Source organism: Gobio gobio (assembly GCF_949357685.1).
Source record: "Gobio gobio genome assembly, chromosome: 2".
In the NCBI taxonomy this organism is placed as follows: Eukaryota; Metazoa; Chordata; class Actinopteri; order Cypriniformes; family Gobionidae; genus Gobio; species Gobio gobio.
Genome location: NC_137098.1, coordinates 11,606,567 through 11,630,863, shown reverse-complemented (window position 1 = coordinate 11,630,863; position 24,297 = coordinate 11,606,567). Strand labels below are relative to the sequence as shown.

General features: G+C 39.1%; 1 protein-coding gene across 3 annotated transcripts in view; it reads left to right on the top strand.

Moving 5' to 3' along the window:
* The first annotated feature begins 10,776 nt into the window (after window positions 1–10,776).
* Window positions 10,777–24,297, top strand: part of myoz2a (myozenin 2a) — a 28,017-nt gene continuing 14,496 nt past the window's right edge. For 2 of the 3 annotated variants that reach the window (XR_013818571.1, XM_079844490.1), the window contains exons 1-2: window positions 10,777–10,940; window positions 15,528–15,614. Coding sequence is in view for 1 of the 3 variants with exons in the window: in XM_079844490.1 (XP_079700616.1) it covers window positions 15,533–15,614 (82 nt within the window). In the remaining 2 variants the exon portion in view is untranslated. The remainder of the gene's footprint in view (window positions 10,941–15,527; window positions 15,615–24,297) is intronic. The other variant, XM_079844491.1, reaches the window with a different exon arrangement.

Here is a 24,297-nt window from a genome sequence, read left to right as displayed (position 1 = left end):
CATGCCCCATAGGTGGGGTACATTGTAACACGTGAGGGGCACATTGTAACATGACCAAATGACAGCTTAAAATGTTACCTGATATAATCAAAAAAATATCCAAGACATACTTTTTCAAATAAAATGAGGCAATTTTTAAATCATTAAAAATACTAATTTTTGAGTTTGACAACAAACACATAGCTAAATACAGCTATACAGCATAGTTAAAAACATAACAATAATGAATAATTTCTGATCATTGACTCTCAGTTTTTATTCACCCTTTTCTCATGGTTTCTAAAAAAAAATCATAAAAGTATAGAATATAATAGCACATTTCTAATAGGGGCTCATTGTAACGCAGTGTTACAACGCACCCCATCTGCGCAACTATGATTTAAACCGCAGCTTGTGCCTTCGGCTGGTTAGATCAGCATTAAAGAACGATCTCAACTGTTAAATAACAGATATAAGATTAAAATAATATCAGATTTGTCTTATTTTAAATAAACACAAAAAACAGAGATGAAAAATAAACTTAAGTAAGAAATGTACTTTTGCCATGGTTAAATAAATGTTCCGTAATATCTTCCAAAGATTTTCTAATTTTGGCGCTATTTTTTCTCTAAATAGTGTTGATATGGCAACTAGTAAATACACTAAGTTTCGTCATTCTGGTATGTGTGGAAAGGGTTAAAACATGCGTGTTACAACTAACCCCGCGTTAGGTTGTGCCCCGCGCTCCCCTATACTTAACGGTACACTATGTAACTTTTCCGTCTGCTAGAGGTCGCCTATTCAAAACAAAGGTGTAGTTTGATGACGCCACGTTTGAGCGCAGAATCTTGTGACATATGGTCTTCACCTCACAGCCGGAGGAAAAGAATCGGGATAGGACGCGGGCAGAAATCATGTTCATGGATGCGATTATTAACGTTACTGTAGTATGAAGCAGAGCAGGACCGAGTGTTGTGGGAGCTGAGCAAGGCCGCTGGAGTGATTGTTAAGAAGATGAACCCAAAACACGCCTCTCGAGCAGCGGTACTTTTATTATGCCACAGTCGCCGGCGCCATTTCAGCTTTTCCGTCCATGAGTATGAGGTAACGCAGCTCTGTTTATCATATTAGATACATCTGAGTGTGTTGAAAATGATGTTATGACGTTACTCTGTGCGTTCGCTCGACAGCTGCGATGACACTTGTTGCACACTGCAGTAGGAGTAAAGCGTTTCTGCAAAATAAAACCGAGGGGAACGCAGATATGACGAAATTGACAGGCGACTCCCTAACACATCCCGGTTCCTTGGTTAAAATAGCAATTTTCTCACAATTTACAAATAGTTGGAAACACATGGGATATTTTAAGTACTCAACTGAACAAAATACATAACACTGGCCTAGTGATTTTTGGATATTTTACTGGAAAAAATGTGACAGTGCACCTATAAGTGCACCTGACTGCAAGTTAATTTAAATTAAGATTGAAATTAAATGAAAATGTATTATAGTTTAAATATCTATTAAATGTAATTAGTTTAACTTTAGTGTGCTTTTGTAACCATTTAAAGGATTAGTGCGCCCAAAAATGAAAATTCTGTCATTAATTACTCACCCTCATGTCATTCCAAACCCGTAAGACCTTCGTTCATCATCGGAACACAAATTAAGATATTTTTGATGAAATCCGAGAGCTCTCTGAGTCCCATCTTTCTAAGTACACTTAAGTGCCATTTTATTTCATTCAATTATCTGTAGTTTTTTTTATACTTTTAAAGTCCCCATGTAGTCAATAATATTATCCCTTAAAACTCATCTTTGATCACCAAAATGACACATTTAAACATTTTACCTGTGAATAAAAATGATTCATGCCTTAAAATAGCTTGAATGTAACTCTACACCCTTGCTTCATTTAGTATGCGCGGACCATGAATATAAAAAATTAGTCCCGCCTCACACCACCTCAGAGATCCTGTTAAGTAACTGCTCCGAGACTTGAGGGGTTGGAGATTCAAATGCAACTTTATTAGAGGGACAATCCAGACTTGTAATCCAATGTACAGGCAATGGGTCAATAAACAGGCAGGCAGTCCAAACAAACAAGACAGGAGTGACAGGCAAAAGGGTAGTCCAAAAACAGGCAGAGTCCAGATACCAATATACAACCAGGGATAAACACTCAGAGATGCAGTGTAACACATACAAAGCCTCGCGGTGAATGACAGGGTGAACAGGCTAGATATAGGCAGAGGTAATGAGGTAAAAGAGACACAGGTGTAAACAATGAGTGCTGGTGAGTTCGGGAAAAGGATTATGGGTAATGTAGTCTTTGATGGAATGACAGTCCGGGGTGGAGTGTGAATCACTCTCAATGGTGAATCGTGACCGATCCACTCGCTCAACTTTACTATAGTAAACGCTGCACAATGGTATCGCTCTTTTCAACGTGGGACACATAACGCTTATTAATATGCTTAACTTTTTGCTTGACTATGTTATCAAACAGCTAATAATGTGTAGCTAATGTTACACAAACCATTTTCCCATTCACCATCTCAGAGTCAGACGGCTTTCTAAAAATCAGTATCCTTAGAAACGTTTTGAACATCTTAGAACATCAGTGGAGAAAGACATAGGCCTACTATAGTTCATCATAACATTGTAATATACATAATAAACCTGCTACATTGCTAAATGTATCCGATTGTTCATATCTACAGAAAAATATACCGGGATAACCTGGCTTCTTTTGAGACTCCCTGCTTCAGAAAATAGTTAATGATATGCTAAAGCCCGCACACACATTGACGTGATTGGTTACAAGGTAGTCTGTGATGTCACAAACACCAGTGATTTCAAACCACGTTTTTGAGATTGTCTTAGGTTCACCGGACTTTTAAGGTGAAAATACTCAACAATGGTGTTGACTTTTGAATTTGCACATGGTTTTGTCTTAAACCATATTAAAAACACCACATAGACGTGTAAACAGCATTAAAAACTTGAATATTTGAAGTACTCTAAAAGTGTACATTCAATTCTACGTGCACTTCTTATTCGCAAGTGTCACACAATCAGTTTTAAAGTGTTGCACGAAGGAATGAGGCAAAGTGATTGTGCATGATAGGCCTACATGCTAAAGAAATAACAAAACATAATAGGTCTTCATAGTACGTAAATGCTTGTGTGAGACATTTCATTGCTGTCTGTATTTAATTAGTTGCACATTTTAAATGACTGCATTAAAATAATTCAATAATGAGGGTGTTTCAGTGGTGATGACAGCTAGAACATCAGTTGTTTGTCATAAAATTAGAGGAAGAGAGAAAATTATTTTGCTTGTGTGCTACAAAGCAGAAACTGTTGAATCAGTAACAGACAAACTTGTTACATAAGCTTCTCTTGAAAAGATTAAATCACTCTTTAGTGACCCGGTCTTACCCACACGCCCTGTTGCCCCGGACTCAGATTCACTTAAATTCACTACTACTTGCTGATGATAAAAAAAAAGGTTATTTAAAGCTGCAGTTCGTAACTTTTTGCGCTCTAGTGGTTAATAAACAGAACTGTATGCGTCTTGCGGATGAACATTGCAGCCGGAGCTACTTCTCTCTGTTTATGTCTATGGCGAGTCACGCAGGGACTGTGCTCCTCCGTAGCGGTTCCTACAAGACCGGTCTGAAATAGTCCCAATATAAACACTTATTATAAGTGTACCATAATAGTCTAGTAGCCTAGCCTAGAAATCTAGACGCACCCTAGCGGCAGCAAATCTAATTTGGTAGTCTAGCAACTCTCCATTGGCGTGCGAGCTGGAAAAACCAAACTCTGGTCAGGCCAATCACATCGTGTATAGAGTCGGTGGGCGGGCTTAACATAATGACGGCAGAGTTATGACGGTTCCGCATGCTACTTGTAAACAAAGAAGCTGGCGAACAGCGGTCTTTCGAATCGGATTTGACCACAACTCTGGAAGACTTGGAGTTAAGCTTTTCTTTGAGAAAAGAACAAAGAATGGCACTGAAGTCATTCATAAGAAAGGAAGATGTGTTCGGAGTTTTGCCGACCAGATACGGCGAAAGTTTAATCTATTAACTAGCTCCGCTTAACCTTCTTCGTTGCTCTGGTTGGTTGTAGCGCTATCCTACTGCGTGCAGAGGGAATTTGAAAGACAACCGTTTATCCCATACCTCGGATAGAGCCCTGCCAATGGTGAGTTCCCAGACCCAACATCTCGATGTGGGTCTGGCTTGTCAGGCTACTAGTAGCCAACCCATAGACTCCATTTGTGAACCCGGAAATGTTGAGTACACCAAAGTTGAATTGCAGAAATGTGAAGTATTGGTCTCCAGCATACAGAAACTGCCGGATGCTGATTTGCATATGTTGAACAATTTGCTTAATTAGCATTATTAGCTTAATCGTCCATTTTGACCACATATTTTGCACTGTATGTCCGATTTCTACAATATGTGAGTGGTTTTAGAGGACGTTTTTTTCACTTCTGGCACTTTCAGACTTCAAAATGGTATTACAAATTTGGATAAATTTATACACATTTTTTATTAATTTCAGACAAAATTTCTATGGACATATTTGTTCGTTGGTGATGGGCTTAGGTGATGTCATCTCATTGGGTGTCTTAAAGAGCTACCCCATTAATATGCATAGTACAGTTGCAGAATCCAAGTTATGTCAATTACCGGCATTGCTTTTTCCTCCAGAAATGCATAACATTCAGCCTAATAAAGATTCATTTTTTCCAAAAAGCAATTTTGAATCTTCAAAAGTATCAGCAGGGGATTCAGCTTCACTACACCCTGAAAACAATGCATCAACATTCACAAGCGAACTCATGATTCTCAAATGTACGATTATTTTGTTTACCGTAGAAATAACCTAAAATTAGGCTTGAAAGTAATCAAAATTTGCTTAAATAAATCAAAATATGTAATAAAATTAGCATAAAATTAGAATGAAATGAAATCAGCATCCTCTAAAACCACTCCCATATTGTAGAAATTGGCCATAGAGTGCAAAATATGTAGTCAAAATGGACGATTAAAGCTAATAATGCTAATTATGCAAATTGCTCAACATATGTAAATTAGCATCCGACAGTTTTTGTATGCTGGGGACCCATACTTCTAGCCTGGCTCCGCCCTCCTACGTACTTCCGCTCAATTTTCATTTTCCTTCAGTACTCCGTCTGGGACTGCGGTATATTCTTAGGTTTTCTCCGAACAAATTTTTACCGGTCCAATCAGCGAACAGAGGGAGTGACGGAGAACAATGACGTTGATGTCGTGCGCTAGTTTGAGTTGTAGTTCAGTAATGGCGGCTGAGAAAGATGCGAGCAAAACCATTCATTCCGTTGTGGCACTGCTGTCGAATATCCAGAAGTTAAAGCCGAAACAAGAACAATCTTTGCTGAGTTCTGTTGGTGGCCATGATGTTGTGGCCCTCCTCCCTGCAGGGTTCGGGAAAAGTTTGATTTTCCAGATTTTCTCCGTTAGTGGTGAAGGAGTTGGCTAAAGCCCTATCTCTCGTGGGGTCGGAAGGTATTGTCATCATTTACAGGGGCTAGTCAGTGATTTTTTTGCCGTCTGTCTCCCACCACCCGCGTAAAAATCCCCGGCCGAATTACCTACTGTTTTAGACAAACACCAAGGTTGTGTGGTTATTCAATTGCTCTCCGAATCCACATCTCTGAGTTTATATCCTTTTTGACCACTGCAGAGCACCGTTCGGTTGCGCTTCGCTGTAATTTGGATGCATTTCTAGACTTGTATTTCTTTAAATGCTGGCAAGTGTTTACAAGAGCAATATATTTCATCACCGCTCAAAAAATAAAAATAAAAAAAGCACGTAAACATTTGAATTGGGCCGTTATTTACGGCAGCATTTATTCTTATCATACCAAGCATATGACATTTTATTTACAGCATACAATCATGTTACGGACCACGTGAGCAGCGCGTTCCCGATCACAAAACTCTCCCCTCCACCGTGAATAAATCACAATCCGAATGCACAAGTTTAAGGTTTTATCACTGAGGTGGCGTGCACAATCCGCACATTTATTTTTACGGACTTCCATGTGAGAAACAGAGGCGAACGGCGCATGACATACATCCCGACCAAACGTTAGCGATTGTTTATGGCAGATCCAGAGTGGCTCTGGGAAGATCCAATAGTTTTAAACTTCAACAGAGTACCCGCCTTCAAGGAAGTAAACGCTTGTCAATGGAGAGTGGCCAGACTCTCTGTACAAATGAAATGTACGAGAGTCTGGTAAGACCAGGCTACCATACTTCACACTTCTGCAATAAAACTTTGGTGTACTCAACATTTCCGGGTTCACCTAGTTGGACTATAATGATTCATGGTAAGACAAAAACACGGTTTGGAAAATGGATTAATGTTGTACATTCTCATTATATATTTTTTTGCAATCTTAAACACAAAAAAAGTTACGTACAGCAGCTTTAATGAACATTCCTTAAATGTATTTTGCTGTGAATGCCTGTGGGTTCTCATATGCATGCTCTTTTGTACCGAGTTGTTCATGCTTATATTTCTGTATTCAATGACTGAATGGATTTCAGAAAGCTAAACTTTGACATGTTTTTGTAAAATGTTGATCGAGATGCAAAATATATATTTGGGTATTTGTTGAATTGTCAAGTGCGTCATCTGACACAGAGAGAAGCAAACAGCTCGCTTTATACTGTTTTGCCCAAGTATAGCTCAGTATATTAAGTAGCTTGTTTGATTTACACTCTACAGCTCCACTTTTTGTATGTGACAGACATAAAACCATGCTTGCACTTCTATTAAAGTAACACGTGTAGAAATCTCTCTGCATTGTTTTTTTGGAAGCTTTGGGGAGGGAAAAAGAATGCTGCATAGCCTAAGGGAGAGTCTCTTTCGGCCCAATAGTCTGTAACAAGTTGCTGTCTTGTTATATAATGGCTTGGGAGGCTTGGCTCGACTCCCGATTTTGTACTTGTCATACAACCAAGCTATGTGGCAGCTGATATTGAAGACTGAACCGTGTTCAAAATAGGGTTCTGCAATTTATCTGCTATTTGGGATATAAACTGGAGGAAACATGTAAATTACATTCAGTGTCAGCCATTCCAGTTTTATTGCAAATAATTATAAAACGATAAACATAATGATTTATATATTATTTGTAATATATTATTTATAGTCGTATACTAAAATATACTTGTAAAAGTACAAGGACATGAGTGATTACACTGTAAAAAAATATATTTTCTCACATCTACGGTGCAATGATTGATTATGTCACATGTCTGGGAGTGACATTTTTATTTGTTGTTTATGGGAAGGATGAAGGGAATGAGAGTGTTAGAATGCTGGACAAAAACATGTAACTTCATATACACAATAAAATTAGTTGTGACTTTTTCTATGCTTTATGCACATAATGTTTTGCTTAACGATCACAGATTATAAACGACACTTAATTGTTTTGAATGTGCACTTGTAGTGTATATTTAAAAAAATATATAACCTCCAGATAACACTTAACAGTACACTTTCTGTTATGGGTGTGGTGCTCAGGAACAGGGAGAAGAGGTAGGAGATGCAAATACAAACGTGTTTTAATAATAAATAAAACAAAGGCAGGGAAACAGGCAACTGCCTAACTAATCATAACGGTGACCAGACAAAGAGCGAGGAACAGGGAAGAACTTAAGTAGCAAACAGAAACAAGATAATTAACTGAACACAGCTGAAACAGAACTAAGGACTGTAACAACGGTGACAAACAAGTGGCGAGAAACTGAGACAGAGGAACACGTGACAGGAAGAAAACACAACTTAAAGTCAAACAGATATGTAACACTTTCATGGTTTAAGTACACTTTTAAAACTTTGTAATAATGTCAAATTAAAAGTTTTACTTTAAAGCACATTTGACATTTTAATTATCTTTTGTTGTGCTTTAAAGAAGTACACTATTTTTGATGTGTTGACTAACATACTAAAAGCATATGTAGAGTACTTGATTATAGTTTGAACTGTAGTGTTATTCAATATTACATTTAAAGTTAATACATTTGATTTGTGCTGAATTGAAAACTTCATCATTACGTGAAATTACGAATATATTTAAATTCATGCAAGTTCCACTTCCAATATCAAATAAATTATAGTTCACCATAAATCCTTATCAATTCTGCTGTACACTTTAACCAATTATAAAGACATTAGAAGTAATTATGAAATTACATATAAAGATGTTAAATGCTAATTGCATTTAAAATCCATTTAAATGTTAAAAGCTAATTGCATTTAAAATCCATTTAAACTGTAATGCATTTTCATTTCATTGCAATTAAAATGCACTTAAGTGTCTGAAAACATTAAATTGAGTTCGCACTTAAGTATATTCTTTTAAAGTATATTATTTACGTAATAAGTAGGCTACTCTTTTTAAAACTATACTTAAAGGTTCAGTGTGTGATTTTTAGCGCCATCTAGAGGTGAGGTTGTGAATTGCATCCCCCCTCCCTTTCAGAGGACATAACTACGGTGGTCGACCGAGGACAAAAATGTCGTTGTTGGCGAAAGCAGAGAGTGACTAGCGCTCTGGTGCAAAATGCCGATTTCTCTGTAAGGGGACCCGTGGTGTATGTAGATAGAAATGGCTCATTCTAAGGTAATAAAAACATAACAGATGATTATGTAAGGTCTTTATACACCACTGAAAACATAGTTATGTATTTCTGTCAATAGATCCTCATGAAAACTACACACTAAACCTTTAAGTGTATTTCTTTTCACATGGGGGGTATGTACTGTATACCAATGTGTGTGTGTGTGTGTGTGTGTGTGTGTGTGTGTGTGTGTGTGTGTGTGTGTGTGTGTGTGTGTGTGTGTGTGTGTGTGTGTGTGTGTGTGTGTGTGTGTGTGTGTGTGTGTGTGTGTGTGTGTGTGTGTGTGTGTGATTACCTGTCTTTGGATGCATCTTTGAAGCTTATCAAAGCATATTGATCTTCATCATCTTCTTCATGTTCCGGTCCTCAACCCATGCTAACAGAAGACCGGACCTCAAATTAAAGTGTGAAAGTATCGATGTGGCGTTTCTGTCGTATTTCTGTTCCGTTTCCAGTTTGTTTTGTTTTTTTTCCTGTCTGTCATGGATATTCCTTCTGTCAAGCTGCTTTGCCTTGAGCAGGGAGACCTGAGGAACACCTGGAGGTGTTCTGGCATATCTGGCATATCTCAGACCACTTTCCCAGACAACTGCCTCTTCACGTTTCTTGGGGTACCTCCTCGAGGGAGCTTCAACGACTATGTGGAGTGGGTGCTGGTATCTTGCCAACCCAGTGCCCAGCCAGAACCCAACAGTCTGGATAATGTAGTTTGTTGAGCCTGTGAAGCACAAGTCTGACCACGTGCGCATGCCGGCTACACCTTCACCCACCGATGAAGCTGTCGTGGAATCGGAGGGCAAGGAGGAGAGCCCAGCCTGCCCTCCCGCTACTGAGAGCGTGACTCTGGCAGCACTTCATTCAGACCTTTTGTCTTTATTTTTCTGCCACCCACTCGTCACCATTTCCCACAATTCCTTCTGTGTCCACCTCGACAAGAGGAGCCCGAGACTCCGCCTACAACCTTGGTAGACCTCGACCCATTTCCCTGACTCCCTCACCTATGCTCCTCCCACCCACGATTCCAGCATGGACCATCGGCCATTCGGCCTCGCCGAGCTCCATCAGTCAGTCGGCTCCACCTGGGTCAGACCTTGCCACACCTGCACACCAACTCCACCTTGCGGGCCGTCCACTGTTCTTTGACCCTCCACCCCTTCGGCTCAGCCATCCATTAGCATCCTCCACCGCCCTCGGACGCCCCAGCTCACCCTCTGTCCTCTGGACTCACTCTGTCAGCACGTGAGGTCGTCACTGTGGCTCAGTCACGTTTGCCAGGGCCTTCGACTTCGCTCCATCATCTCGGATCTTCCAGTATGTGATGGGGTCTTTCTCCAGCGTCATCGACTCCGGCTGTGACCATGGTGGCATCAGGACTTGAACCAACATGGCTCCCGTCTCCGTCAATGCCAACATGGAGCACAGTTCTGGCTGTGGCCTGGGTACCTGCCCTCAAGGCCCTACTCAAGGCTCCTCCCTGGCTTTCCGCATCTTTAGCACCGCCCTGGACCTTTCGGTTCTGTCTCCTCCCGGTCACCCGTCCCCCTCCTGAACCTTCCCCAGTATCCTCTACCGGTTCGCCTACCCTTTGCCAGCCCTTCACCATGCCTTAGCCATCTCCTGTCTCCTTCCCTGCGTCATCACCTCAGCCACCTCCAAAGCCCCCTCCATCCCTCCCTCACTTCTTCTATTAAGGGAGCATTCTGTGTGGGATATTTGGTTCTGTTTCATTTTCATGGACTTCGTGTTCATGTTGCTAACATATATAATGTATAATACTGATGAATATATATATATTGTGTATATATTTATTATATATTATATTGTATATCATATATTTATATTCATGCCAGAGTAGGGTGTTTTATATCTTGGCTCCAAATCATAATATACTTATTCATAGAAACTAGGCCATTGACTGTGTTAACCAAAACTTGGTTCAAGCTGAAACTCAAGAATGGCCCCCTGATGAATGAACTGTACAAATACAGTGAAGTCATAACCTGAGCAGACACCTGCTGTGTCCATTACACTCAAAAGTGTTAACGTATGTCTGTTTGTGTGTGATCAGCGCTATTTATAACGCATGCTGGTTAAAACAGACAGACTTAACAGCTGGCCCTCCCTCTCACACCCCTCACCCCTGTAGTCTGCTCGACCAGAGCCCCTCAGTCCTGGTCAGAGAGGGAACAAGCACAGGTTGCACTGATCCAGACTGAACCCACTTACCTCTCTTAAAGGATACTGACACAACCTGACACATTGCAGGTAAGAAGCCCCTGCCTTAGGTGCTTATGCAGCAGGGATGTGTGGGTTGTGTGTACAGTGTGTTAAAAAGTTGTGAAGGAACATTGTCCCTTGTGAAAGAGAAGTACACTTTAGAATACTTTGGTATTTTGTTTATTACGTAAATAATATATTTGACAAGAATTTAAATACGTGAATGTAATGTTTTCTGCCACATGCAGAATACACGTTATTTACAATTAAATAAAAATGTAGTTTAAATGTATATTAAATGATTTCTATGGAATTCTACTCTGTTTATAATATGGTTCAAGTTCACTGCTGAATGTACTGCATTTATGGTAAGTTAAAATATACTTTAGTGTCATTTCTATTGAAATGTTTATCATGTATTTAAATATATTTGCAATTACACATTTGAAATTAAGAAATTGGCATTTAGAATATATGAACTTGTAATATCAATGTAGTAACATCAAATAACACACTACAGTTCAAATTATAATCAAGAACTTTACATGTGCTTTAGTATGTAAAGCCCTATTTGGACAGGATTAGTTTTACAAGGGTAGATGGAGTAATGTAATTTTACCACAGGACGTGTTTAATATTAATGGCCAATTTGCACGGGATAAGAAATCTCAGTAAAAAATACCAGAAGTGGGAGGGGTGACTCGATTTATGCACCGCTGTCACCTCCCTGTTGTCATGTGCATATTACATTGCTTCCTGATATCACGTATCAAAAAAATTAAACAGTTAGGCCTGGTCGATTAAATTGAATTAATTAAATTCTGATTGGATTTGTTGGTAATAGGCACTTACCTAAAGTAAAAAAAATGTGTGCCTCTAACAAGTGTTTTGGACCTTCTTTTTTGATCTCAATGACGTGCGGAAAACACTTGAGGTTTGCCACAGACTTGTCCAATTGCCAAGAGTGCAACTGAATGCTTCTTCAAGCGCCTCCATACTTTAAAAACCTCAGAAAACTACTTTTAAACAGAAAACAACGTTTATATTTATATAATATTTACGTGTATAGGTCTATTCGCACAGGATTGGCATTACCTGAGGTCATTTTTCCGGACCTTTTGGGCCCTATCATACACCCATCGCAATGCAATGCTAGACGCGACACAAGTCTTTCAGCCCGACGCAGTTATCATTTTCACGTCCTGCGCCATGTTGTTTAAATAGCAAATGCACTCACGCCCATCTGTTCGCCCATAGGTGTGCTGGTCTGAAAACGAGGTGTGTTCAGGCGCATTGTTGGCGCGTTGCTATTTTGAGGCAACTGAAATCGACTGCGCCATTGACCAACAAAAACCTGTCCTAAAGACAATAGCGCAGTATTTTTTTCATTTAAAGGACGCGTTAGTAATATGCGTCTATAGGTGGGGGCACAGTGCACTTATTACACACACACAGGGACGCGCAGCAGCACACAACTATTTTTTAATATAAAAAATAAGTGTTCAGTCTTTCCGCTCGTAAATTCCGCCATGGTGCAAGCGCAACTGACTTTTAAAGGGAATGGGAGACAAGACTCTGATTGGTTTATTGCACATTATGCCCAAAGCACACCCATGACTCATTAAGAGACTAGGTACAACCGTTTTGGACCATGCGCCTGGAGCGCCAACCGTTGTAAACTAGCAAAAGTGGATTCGGACACACCATAATTGTCCGTTCATAAAGACCCGCCCCCTTTAGTTACTGTTGCTATGTCCGACAAGCCGCGCTCTCACGCCACACACGTTCTCACGCAGTGAAAAACACATCGCAGAGCAAAGAGGATACTGACAATGCACTGACAGACAGGATAGAGCAGGTTAATTTTAAAATGAAACAAAGACTCAACTATAAAATGTTGTCATTTTTTAAAGAAATGTAAATAAATACCGTTTTGTGGCTCTTTAATGTGTGGTGACAGGTCGCTGTAGTGCCTCAGTTAAAGCTGCTCTTGACCCATCATCTCTTCCTTCAATTTAATTTATAGTATCAAATAAACATGAATGAACTTCAGAAGGAATGTTGTTTCAACCGCGGAAAGACGTCAGTACACACCGTTTTTCAAGTTCAAGTCCACTGACGTTAATCTACGAACTCTCTTGACTGCTTTGTCGGACAAAAATGGCGGATTCTGCGAATGGCGGATTATGATTGGTCAGATCGCCTGTCAATCAAACTCCTGTCGAAGGGTGAATTGCACCTGCACCATGCGCTTCAAACCATGCGTTCAGATCGTTAAAATAGGGCCCTTTTACAGAAGGTAAAAGTCACTGTAATCTGTACTGACATTGTACATAATGATTATTGAGATGGCACATTCGGACGGGACTGGTGATAATTATTCTGGGGGGGGGGGGCGTTTTTTTTCGCGGGGGGGGGGGGGGGTGCGGTGGCAGTATCAAGATGCATGTTGACTAAATTCAAGCATTAAAGAGAAAACAGTGTCTTCACTTTTATCTTTTTACACATTCATTTCCCACATATAATTGAATGAGGAAAGGAAAAACAAAAGAATAAAAAAGCATGTTGACTGAACATACACTTTGCTCTCCTTTCTTTCTGGCCAGCAAATTTATCAATGACTCTCTGATTAAAGTCAGTCATCTCAGCAGTGTCATGACGTTTGCATTTTTCAGTTAGATATTTGAGGTCTCTTACCCCCGTTGTTGTCCGCAAAACTTCAGTACTGACACTTAGAAATAAAAGACAGGGAAAGCAATAAAGGGCATTGCTAACAACACATCCAGCCAGCCACCTACGTTTTTCATAACATGCGCGTGACGCGAGTGCAGCTTCATCCTCTGTCACTGGCCTGCTGCTGGATTTGTAAATCGCGTTGGACCGGTTCGGGATCCTTTATCATTTTTTTTCTTCTAATGAACGCCTTGTGAAAGAAATTGGTTTAACAGCTGCCATCTCTACGAAAGTGATCATCCTAATAAGGTTTTGGCGGAGTCGGAGTGACTGTGTCGCCCGCGCACTTTCGCTTTAGTGGCCAAGAGTGTAAAGTTGAATGACGACCTGCGTCTGGAGGAGGATCTTTAAGAACCAATTACAGACCAGCTTCAGGTCACATGCTACCCATATATTTTTAGACTCAGATAGAGATCCATTTGTCCGGCGTCCCTCGCGCATGAAACATATTGAAGAACATATAAAATAGTTAACCCATCAAAGCCAGTTCTTATTAAATGCTGAGGCTCTTACTAACAGCCAGCACATCGTATGAGTAAACTATTTTATTTTTATTTCACTTTTATGTAATTCTTGTATACATGTATATTTCTGGAATTTTGATGGGGGCGGCGCCCCAGTGCCCTCTGTTGACCAGCCGCCACTGCTGAGAAGCTTTGGTAATAGTTACTTTAACCCACCTCTCCATGTTAAGCTAATCCCGTCCGAAGGGCTTAAGTCAACACATCAAAATAAGTGTACTTCTTTAAAGCATGACAAAAGATTATTAAAACATAATGTACTTCATGAAAGTGTACTCGCTTTAAATACAAAGTTCTGTCATGAAACTCAGATGGCACAGGCTGATACAGTAGGTCCTTAACTTGATTTGTTAGCGATCACATCGTTATCTTTCGAGCTTTCAGAAACCCTCCACCTTCCCCAGCTCCACCTGTGTAGATCTGCAACAGGGGTTATTTCATGTATGTTATATGTGCAGCAGTAGCATGTCTATGAATGTACCGGCAGTAGCAAGTCTCTGTAGCAGATCTAAGACCAAAAAGATTGACATTGCCATATCCATTACAATGCCAATCAATCAGAGAATTGTCATGACAGAAGTACAATTAACTGGACTTTTATGTCATAATTATATTATCTGCAAGAACAATTTTGTTTTTAAATATACTTTTAAGATTTAAAGTGTACTACAAGTGCACTGGACAATACCAATAATTTCAATCATTTTTCACGATATTGCTTTTTTTTTGGGACAAATATAGGCTATACTGTATTTTACACATGAACCATAGTACTCTTTTGAAGTACCATGTAAATACCATGGTACATGTATGTTTTAATTTTTGAGTTTTAGTCATTTTAAAATGTAAACTCATTTTTTAGTTTTTAATCTAATATTTTTTGTTTTAGATATTGGTAACAACTCTGGTGGGAATTCAGCCCTGTCAGAGAAGCTTTCCATTAGAGATTACAGTCTTTAGGTCTTTAGTAACGTGGTTAGCGAATAGAACAGCACAGTAATGGACGTGGACACAAACTACCACCTTTCCCATGGTCGACTCGCACGCTGTGACATCACACCCTTCGGCTGCGAGCCTGCGACGTTCCTGTCCAGTCGGGTCTATATCAGGCATATCGATTCACAGTCCCCTGCAGAACTACACGGGGAGCGCTGCCTTTGCTAGGACGTCATGTTTAATTTCTCCGGGTTATTTAAAGGGATGTGCTAGTGTCAGCCTTTCAGCAGGTGTAATAAATGTCACCCGCTGGACTTTGAATGTGACTATGTGATTGTTTGTTTGTTTGTGTGTTGGTTTGTTTGTTGTGTTGTGGTTAAAAAGGTGTGAGATTGCAAGGGGCAAAATGTTGGAGATTCACATTCCCTAACTTTGTTTTCCACAGACAGCATGTCTCAGCATACTCTGATGTCAACACAGGAGAGGAAAATGCAGGCGGCTGCTATTTGTAGAGAGATCCATGCCACTGACGGTACTAGCATTGATTTATTACTAACCTGTCTCTCTCTCTCTCTCTCTCTGTGTGTGTGTGTGTGTGTGTCACACACAGACACTTTACATTAGGGTCCAATTCTCACTATTAACTATAACTTTTGCCTCAATAAACATCTAATTACTGTTTATTAGTAAGGTGGTTGTTGGATATAGTTATTAGGTAGGATTAAAGCTACAATATGTATTATTAAAACAATAACAAAGGCGTAGATTGATGACGCAGTGAATGAGTGTGGAATCATGGAACTTGTCGTCATACCGATGGATCTAATCATGTTTATGGGGAAATAATGTTTATGGATGAGTGAATACATTTATGTTATTTAATATGACTGTGGTAGTCACGTTAGGACGCAATTACTAATAAGTGGGGGATATAAAGATATCCCCCTCTTATTAGTAATCGCGCCCTAACGTAAAGATATGAGGACATTTCATTCTACTGAACTCTATTCATACAGTTCAGTTTATTTGACTAATTAAAATTGTGAGGAAACGCGATGCAGTTTCAATTGGTCTAAACTGCATTTGATTGTGTTGAAAGTTATAATGTTATTCTGTGTGTTCGTTTGTTGGCTCTATGAGACTAGCAGTAAACTACATCAACATTAGATCATCATACTGATATTATAATATTTAATCGTGTTGCCTTGGTCCATACTGGTAGAAAGAAACTACAATAGCGACATTACGCAGTTGTCCACGTCTGTTGCCATCGTTTCTACGGCAGTAAAAGTGGAAACCAAGCCTGCAGCACTCCTGTAAATAACTGAAGCCTATGCGCCTCGATCGTCCCCAGGTGGTTGGTCCCAGTATAGCTCATAACCCCCGCCCCTCCGTGTATTCTAATGAACACGAGATAAACTAAACAATCAAATTACACTTCATATATTTTTTCCCCAAAGATGGTTTCTGTCATTTTAAGCAGTTTTTATCATGCTGATTTAATTTAATTAAATTTAAATTAAATTAATTTAAAAAGTGTTCGTTTTTTTAAATAAGTTTGGTTGTAGTTAGTTATTTGATGCTATAATATTTTTGACAGCATGATTGACAGCTGAGATTGACGGCTTCTCTGAGTGAAGTTGTCACTGAGGCAACAACTAACTTTTTTCTGGATTTTTGGGAGGAGATTGGAGCTTTAGCTTTAATTTCTACATTTCCATAACTGTTTATTTCACACCAACATAATGAATTGTTCTGCATCTGCGAGAGTGTGGGCGGGCTGTTGATATCGCACCTCTACTTCCTGCTCTCTACTGCGCAGATTCCGGTCCCGAGATCACTACTGCGCAGACTCGGTCCCAAATCTGTGCAAGATGTCATCACCATATTCGGCCCTCCGGAGGCTTCACTTACTTCAGCGGAAGCCAATGAAGTCGCGTCGTCAATATTTTTTTACGGTCTATGGTGGAAACCAAGGGTAACGCAGATATGACGCCATTGACAGGCGACTCCCTCACACGTCCCGGTACCTTGGTTAAAATCGCAATTTTCTCACGATTTACAAATAGTTGGAAACATTTGAGATATTGTAAGTACTCAACTGAACAAAATATATAACACTGGCCTAGTGGTTTTTGGATATTTTAATGCAAAAAATCCTACATATTGCACCTTTAAGGGATGTAGAATATGGTTATGCAGAATAAGGCATTAATATGTGCTTATATATACTAATAAACAGCCAATATCATAGTAATATGCATGCTAATAAGCAACTAGTTAATGTTGATAATTGGACCCTAAACGAAAGTGTTACCATGCAAGATTATTACTCCAATCTTCAATGTCCCATGATCCTTCAGAAATCATTCTAATAGGCTGATTTGATGCTCAAAAAACATTTCTATTACTATCAATGTTGAAAACAGATGTGCTAATTAATATTTGAAACCCTGGTGCATTTTGTCCATGATTCTTTTAAAAAAAATTTTATCTTTTATAGCATACTAAAAGTCTTTACTTGCACTTTTAATTGTTGCATCCTTGATGAATGAAGAATTTCTTCTTTTAAAGGCTTTCAAGTTAATATAAACCTTGTAATATAAACATACTGTAAACCCAAACAAGCTAGGGTAATTATAGTACATTTCGACATTAAAACACTGTTAAGATTTGTGTATTCACATTTGTAGTAATTAGATTAACCACACCCTGGACAGCTAAAAATACTAATCCGTAGAGATGTATAACTACCGGGAGCAACTAATCCTTTTGTAGTTGTCTGTTTGAAATTCTATTTCGGGTAGCGGACAACTGATCGGTCGGTGGCTGACTGCAAGAGATGATGCTTGACAGCTGTAAGAACATACCAGTAGGATATATTTTCATCCTTTGATTTGCCTGTAAGAGTTTCCCAAGTGACCTGCATTACAGCCTTCATTAGGCTAATAACTCAATTTGGGCCTCTGCTAAAGACAACTGACAACTAAATTGAATTGTTGATCAGTGATCAAGAACATTGCATCACAGTTTAGAATAGGGGGGGGTCAAACTCCTCACAGTCCTACAGAGATTAGATCCAACCCTGCCTCAACACCATAGACTGTAAAAGAAATATGGATGTAGTGTCCGTGACGTCACCCATAGAATTCTGAAGAGCCATTTTTGAAGCATAAAGTAGGGTCGAGTTGGCCGCTGCCATCTTGGCAGCGCGGCACGCAAGGATAACAGAAAATGGGCAAAGAGGCGGGACGTGGGCGAGGTGACGTGATGACTAACAGACAGCAGACAAACGACATTCCACCTGTCACTCAAAGTGGCCACGCCCTTAATTATGCATAACTTTAAGGCTTTATATAATGTAAACGAATGAGTTATAAAATAATTCACCCCCCTCACAGTTGTCATGAAGGGCAAAATTAACCATGTAGACAAAAAACACAATTTGTACCAGGCTGTAAACATGTTTTTTTTTTTCTGCTGTAAAGTTGGGCAATTTAACATGGGGCTCAATGAGATTCTGCTCCCTTCTGGAGCCTGTCCCTAGCGGCCAGTCGATGAATTGTAGTTACAGTCTGTGCTCAACACACATAGGCCTACCTATAGCCAATCGAAGGCAAGCTGCAACCTTTAGTCCAAAAAGCATAGCGGCTAATGCTAACGCTCCAACTGTGGCGGTACACAGGGGAGACAAGAGACCATTTTTTTATGGATATCAATGGAGAAGAGGTTTAACTACACTGAATAAACAGCTTTTGAGAGGACATAGCTCAAAATGTAATGAATCAACAGCCTGTTTGCTAATCTTCAACATGTTTTACACAAAAAAATACTTTCGTTGGGAATGATATGTAGATTTTACCTTGATAAAAATTTTATTTTTTAAGAGAAGGCAGAGTAGGGAATGACGCAACAGGTAGGACTCATCTACAGCATTACCACACTGTAGTAGAATTTAATAATAGGCGTTGTATAATATTGAGTGATATTCTATATTGTCTATTAAAAAAAAACAATAGCCCTATGTATGTTTTCTTTATTTGCCTTTCAGGTTTGACCAATTATAATAAGACTTGAATGACTATGACTGCAATGATTATATGATTATAAAATGCATTTTAATGAATAAAGAGAAAAAAATATAATTTAATTATAAATATTTTATATTGTTTAATGAAAAAATAAAATGATGATGTGTTCTCTCTACAGCTTCAAGGTTTTAGGAATTAGGCTTGAATTGTTATGATTTATGACTACTGTGTATGCCTAATAATGATAACACTTTTTAATGAATGAAGGTAAACTAAATATAAAGATTTTAATAAACAAATGTATTCTGTCTATGGCTTCCAGATTTCAACAATTAAATTACAATTACATTTTTAGTGACTAGTATCAGTGATATGTGTTACCAGTAATCTGCAGCTAACAGGCTCTTTTTACCACTCGTACCACTCAAAATGTTCAACTAAATATCCAAATAAATCTAATTAGTAAACTAAATTAACCATATAAACTAAATTACTGATCTGCCCACATTGTCACTGTATGATAATTGAAATCAGCTGATGATGACATCACTGTTTTCTCCAGAGCGGCTGTACAGCCGAATCAAATTCTGTTGCATTATTTTCCTGTTTAACACTGTGAAGCTGCTTTGAAACAATCTGCATTGTAAAAAGCGCTATATAAATAAAGTTTACTTGACTTGACTCAGACAAGCACATTGCAGTCCTACTGTAGAATTACTAGCGATATAACACCAAATATAGAACATTATTCACAAGCCTCACATGATCCAAGTTAGCCGTTACGTTTTTTCCAATGTTAAGAGCCACAGAGCCACTCATCTACATATAATATGGCTGTGTTCAAAATCACCCCTATACCTTACATCATTCCACTAATATAGTCCACTTGAGGGAGTGAATGAAAACGAGCGAGTGAATTCAGACACTGAGTGTGGCAGAAGGGCTGCCGCTTTTGCATTGTTTGTGCTTACTGTTTAATAATCATTTGAAACTTGGCAAACTGGCAGCTCAAGTAAGATGATCCAGTAGTACAGTTTTAAAAAAAAGAGTACAAAATTGTACCTTTTAAGGTACAAGTTGCTGTCACTGGGGCATACCCTTAAGGGTACATTTTTGTACCTCTAAGTCAGGGGTAGGCAAGTTCGGTCCTAGAGAGCTGATGTCCTGCAGAGTTTAGCTCCTACCCTACTAAGCCACCATAGTATAGAACTCCTGGTTCCCAGCATGCACTGCAGCATTAAGTATGTCACCATTGTTGAAATTCATATGCTGATTCTTGATATCTGTGTGTGTCTAAACTTTCCCCCCCTAGAATGTATTTAAATTCAGAATTCAGAATGTCTGATCTGTGGCAAGAAAATATTGTTGTTGAATATTATTTATTAACATTTTTAGTCAGTGTGAGTTTAGTCAAAAACATTTCTTCATGACAATTTTTGTTTACGATTTGAACAGATAATGTGTTTTGTTAACACATTAACAAAAACCACAAACTCGCATAAAAAGCCAAGAGTCAAACTGCCCAACTAAAGGAAACAATGATCACCATAATGGTGACCAAACATTTTCAATAAAACATCAACATCTAAACCTCTTATAATTCTCAATAAGAGCTTCTATGTCTTTCAGGGTTGGAGCCAAACTCTGCAGGACAGCGGCTCTCTAGGACCGAATTTGCCCTGCTCTAAGTAGAGGAAAACTATGGTATAATTGTATTTACCAATTGTGTCCCTTTAAAGGTACAGTTATACATTTTGTTCCCCAAGGAGCAAAATTGTACCTCCACTGTACCTTTTTTTCTGCGTGTGTAAGATCTGTCATGAATGAACTATGTATAAACCTTAATTTAACAATTTATTAATCAATTAAAAAAGGAATTGATGCCTCTATGATATTATGCTGTAGCCACATTGGACCAGCGGTTTGGAAAATGGATGGATGGATGATTCAGCTGCGGACGCCCTCTTCTGGTCAGATGCGGGAATTCATTTGACGCGCGACTCTCACAATGCATTATGGGTATTCTCTAGTTGTTGATCATACATCGGTTGTACACTCTTTATTGCAGTGTATTGTGGGATTGAATGAGTGCAGTCGATAACGTCCAATATGGTTTCGGACACCACTACAAATGACTGTTCCCTCAAATAGTGGCCAATTTAACGGTATAGGGGGTGATTTCAAACACAGACAATCTCTGCATGTAGTTTTCAAATATGCCTGAAGGACTTGATTATCTAGATCAGGTGCACTTAATTAAAGGTTAAAGCTAAACTCTGCAGGAACTGAGGGTATGTTGGCATGACAGCGATGCACTAAAAACGGATATGTTTTTTCTTTGTGTTTTTCATGTACAGACAAGGTTGTCAAAATAATCCCCTTTCACACCAATATGTGAAAACGACTAAAAACGCTGTATTATGCATGCCAGGCCAGTAGTTGGCGATGTCTCTCTGTAAAGAAACACTATGCACCTATAGACTGAACACGTAATATACACATGCATGCCCTGACCATTTTGACAAATTCTTGTCAAGAATTGACAAGACGATAATGGTGTCATTTTAAAGTTTGCATTTTCAGGCACCCAAAACGCTGTCGTGTAAATGAACAGCCAAAAAGCATAAGTTTTATTTTTATTTGAAAATTGTGTAGTGTATTTGACACTCCTGGTTTAGAATATGTGGCTGCACAATTGACCTATCGGTAAGCCCCTCCCCTCGAACGCAGATTAGCCAATGGCAGTTGAGTATCAGTTGCACAGGGACCGGAACTCTGACATCTTTAGGTTTCAGCGCCATAGAGAAACATTGGAAAATCCAAAGCTCTCATCGGTTTGATGGTGTTTATGCTACAAAAATGGTAAAACGATGTGCCTGTGGTACGGCAACACCGATTCCAGGTATCCTGAATGGATTTTCTGGTTGTCGAAGTTACAATTAAAGTTATTGAGTCTATGCTAACGTACAAACCGAAATAACGAACTGTTCTCACGTCATGTACAGTGTAGGTCAAAACACATAAACGAAGGTCTAGTGCCTCTCCGTATTAAACTGGTTAAATGTAAATTAATTTAAAGCTACACTGTGTGATATTTTCCCCCATCTAGTGGTGAAAAGGTATATGACCATCCAGTGAATTTTAGTTTCTGTTCCTCTCAATTCCGATTTCGTTTCAACTCCTACGGTGGCCGATTTAGTCCAAGATTAACATGGCTTCCAGTTCGACCTCGTCCACATTCAACACGGTGCCTGTGGGATATTCTGTGCGCAGTGGGATGGTTGGAACTCAACTGGCCTAATTATTCGGCTAGAAAGAACTGCAGCTAATCCAGAGTGAACTTTGATGATAGTAATGTTTATTCAGTCATCCAATTGCAAGGCATAAACAGGTTTGCATGGATATGTACATAAATGTGGTTTCTGTGAGAGAACAAATAAGGAAGGTAAATATACATACACAGTTAAGAACTGTATAACTATACTTATAAGTTACATTTGTATAATGTAACCGTAAACCAGAGCTTATTGTACCATATATAGGCGCTAAATGCAGCTGCATTAAAAGGAGCGGAGCTGCTGCTGCTGCTGCTAACAAGCGGTGTCCGGTTACAAAAGTGTGTGCGCCGCTTTAACGTTAGCACTGCAGTGCGCTCTGTATAACAATTGATAATATGCCGATCAGACCTGATACATATTTCCATCAACATACATTACAAGCAAATATTTTCTAAAAACGAATAAACATTGTTGATAACAAAATAACTGAATGATTATTCAAATAGGTGAGCATTAAGCTATTGTATGTTGACACAAAAATACTTCTGAGGTGACATCAACTGAATTACGCGATGACACACTCTGAAACACATCTACAATGACAATAACTATTATTACTCACGGAGTTATTAACGCACAGAAATACCACACAAGGAAAAACAGACTTTTGAGGAATAAACAAGCCAGGAAAACTCCGTATAACTGTTACTGGAGCTGCTGAGATGAAAACTCTCTGCACATGCACCAGACAAGTCTGAACAAGTTGACGCGCACATGCGCGAGGCAGAGAATTTTGTACAGTGCCATCGAGTGTTAAAACCGGTTAAAACGCGAAAAGCGAAGCTTGAATTTACGGGTATGTCCCTCTTTGGCTAATGTACTTTCAAGATGGAGGGGCAACATGGCGACCACCGTTAGATCCCATTACCTTATGTATTTTCATTGGCATATTATAAACTTACGAGAATACTTTATTACTTGAAAGAAGTAAATATACATTAATGAGCACATATATTTTTGAAAGAACTAAGTGTTTTTAGCTAAGAATAGACTAAAAAAGTTACACAGTGTAGCTTTAATCTTACCCTGTGGTACATGAACAGTGTTGATCCTGGATGTTGTCATCTGCGATCGTGATGAGCGTAACATGAGGCTTCTCCCACTTGCATTGAGATCTGTAAACCATCGCTTCCAAATTAATCTCCCATCATTTTTATTTTAAAATCTTTTATCCCTCCATGGCATATTTAAGTCCCACTTGAATGCTCCTCGACGAGAGGTGTTCCTGACAGATTTTATTGTGATTTATCTTATAATTTGTTTTTGTATACATTTTTTTATATTTCTATGAGTTTAGATATGTTTAAGGTCTGCATTATCTGTCTTACAAAGGAGGAACTCCTATTTTGATGGGTATTATAGTCTATAGTGAAAGGGAGAGCTCGCAGTTTATCAGAGTTATTTTGCAGATACAATGTTTATTAGCACCTCCCGAGAAGACATACAGGGCCCTATTTTAACGATCTGAAACGCAAGTGTCAAAGCGCGAACCGCAAGTAACTTTGTGGGCGGGTCTCGGCGCTGTTGCTATTTTCCCGGCGGGATAAATGGCTCTTGCGCCCGGCGCAAATCTAAAATGGGTTGGTCTGAAGTAGCTTCATTATTCATAGGTGTGGTTTGGGCGTAACGTGAATAAACCAATCCGAGCTTCATCCAACATTCCCTTTAAAAGCAGGTGCGCAAGTTCCATTATGGATTGCTATTATTATGGCGTATTTACCAGGCGCACGCCAGGAGCGGTTCACAGCCGAGGAGACTGATGTTCTTGTAAGAGCAGTGAAAGACAGAGAAGTGAAGTTGTAATGTTGTACATTATGGTAAAGGTGATTTCACAGTCTTTTTTTTT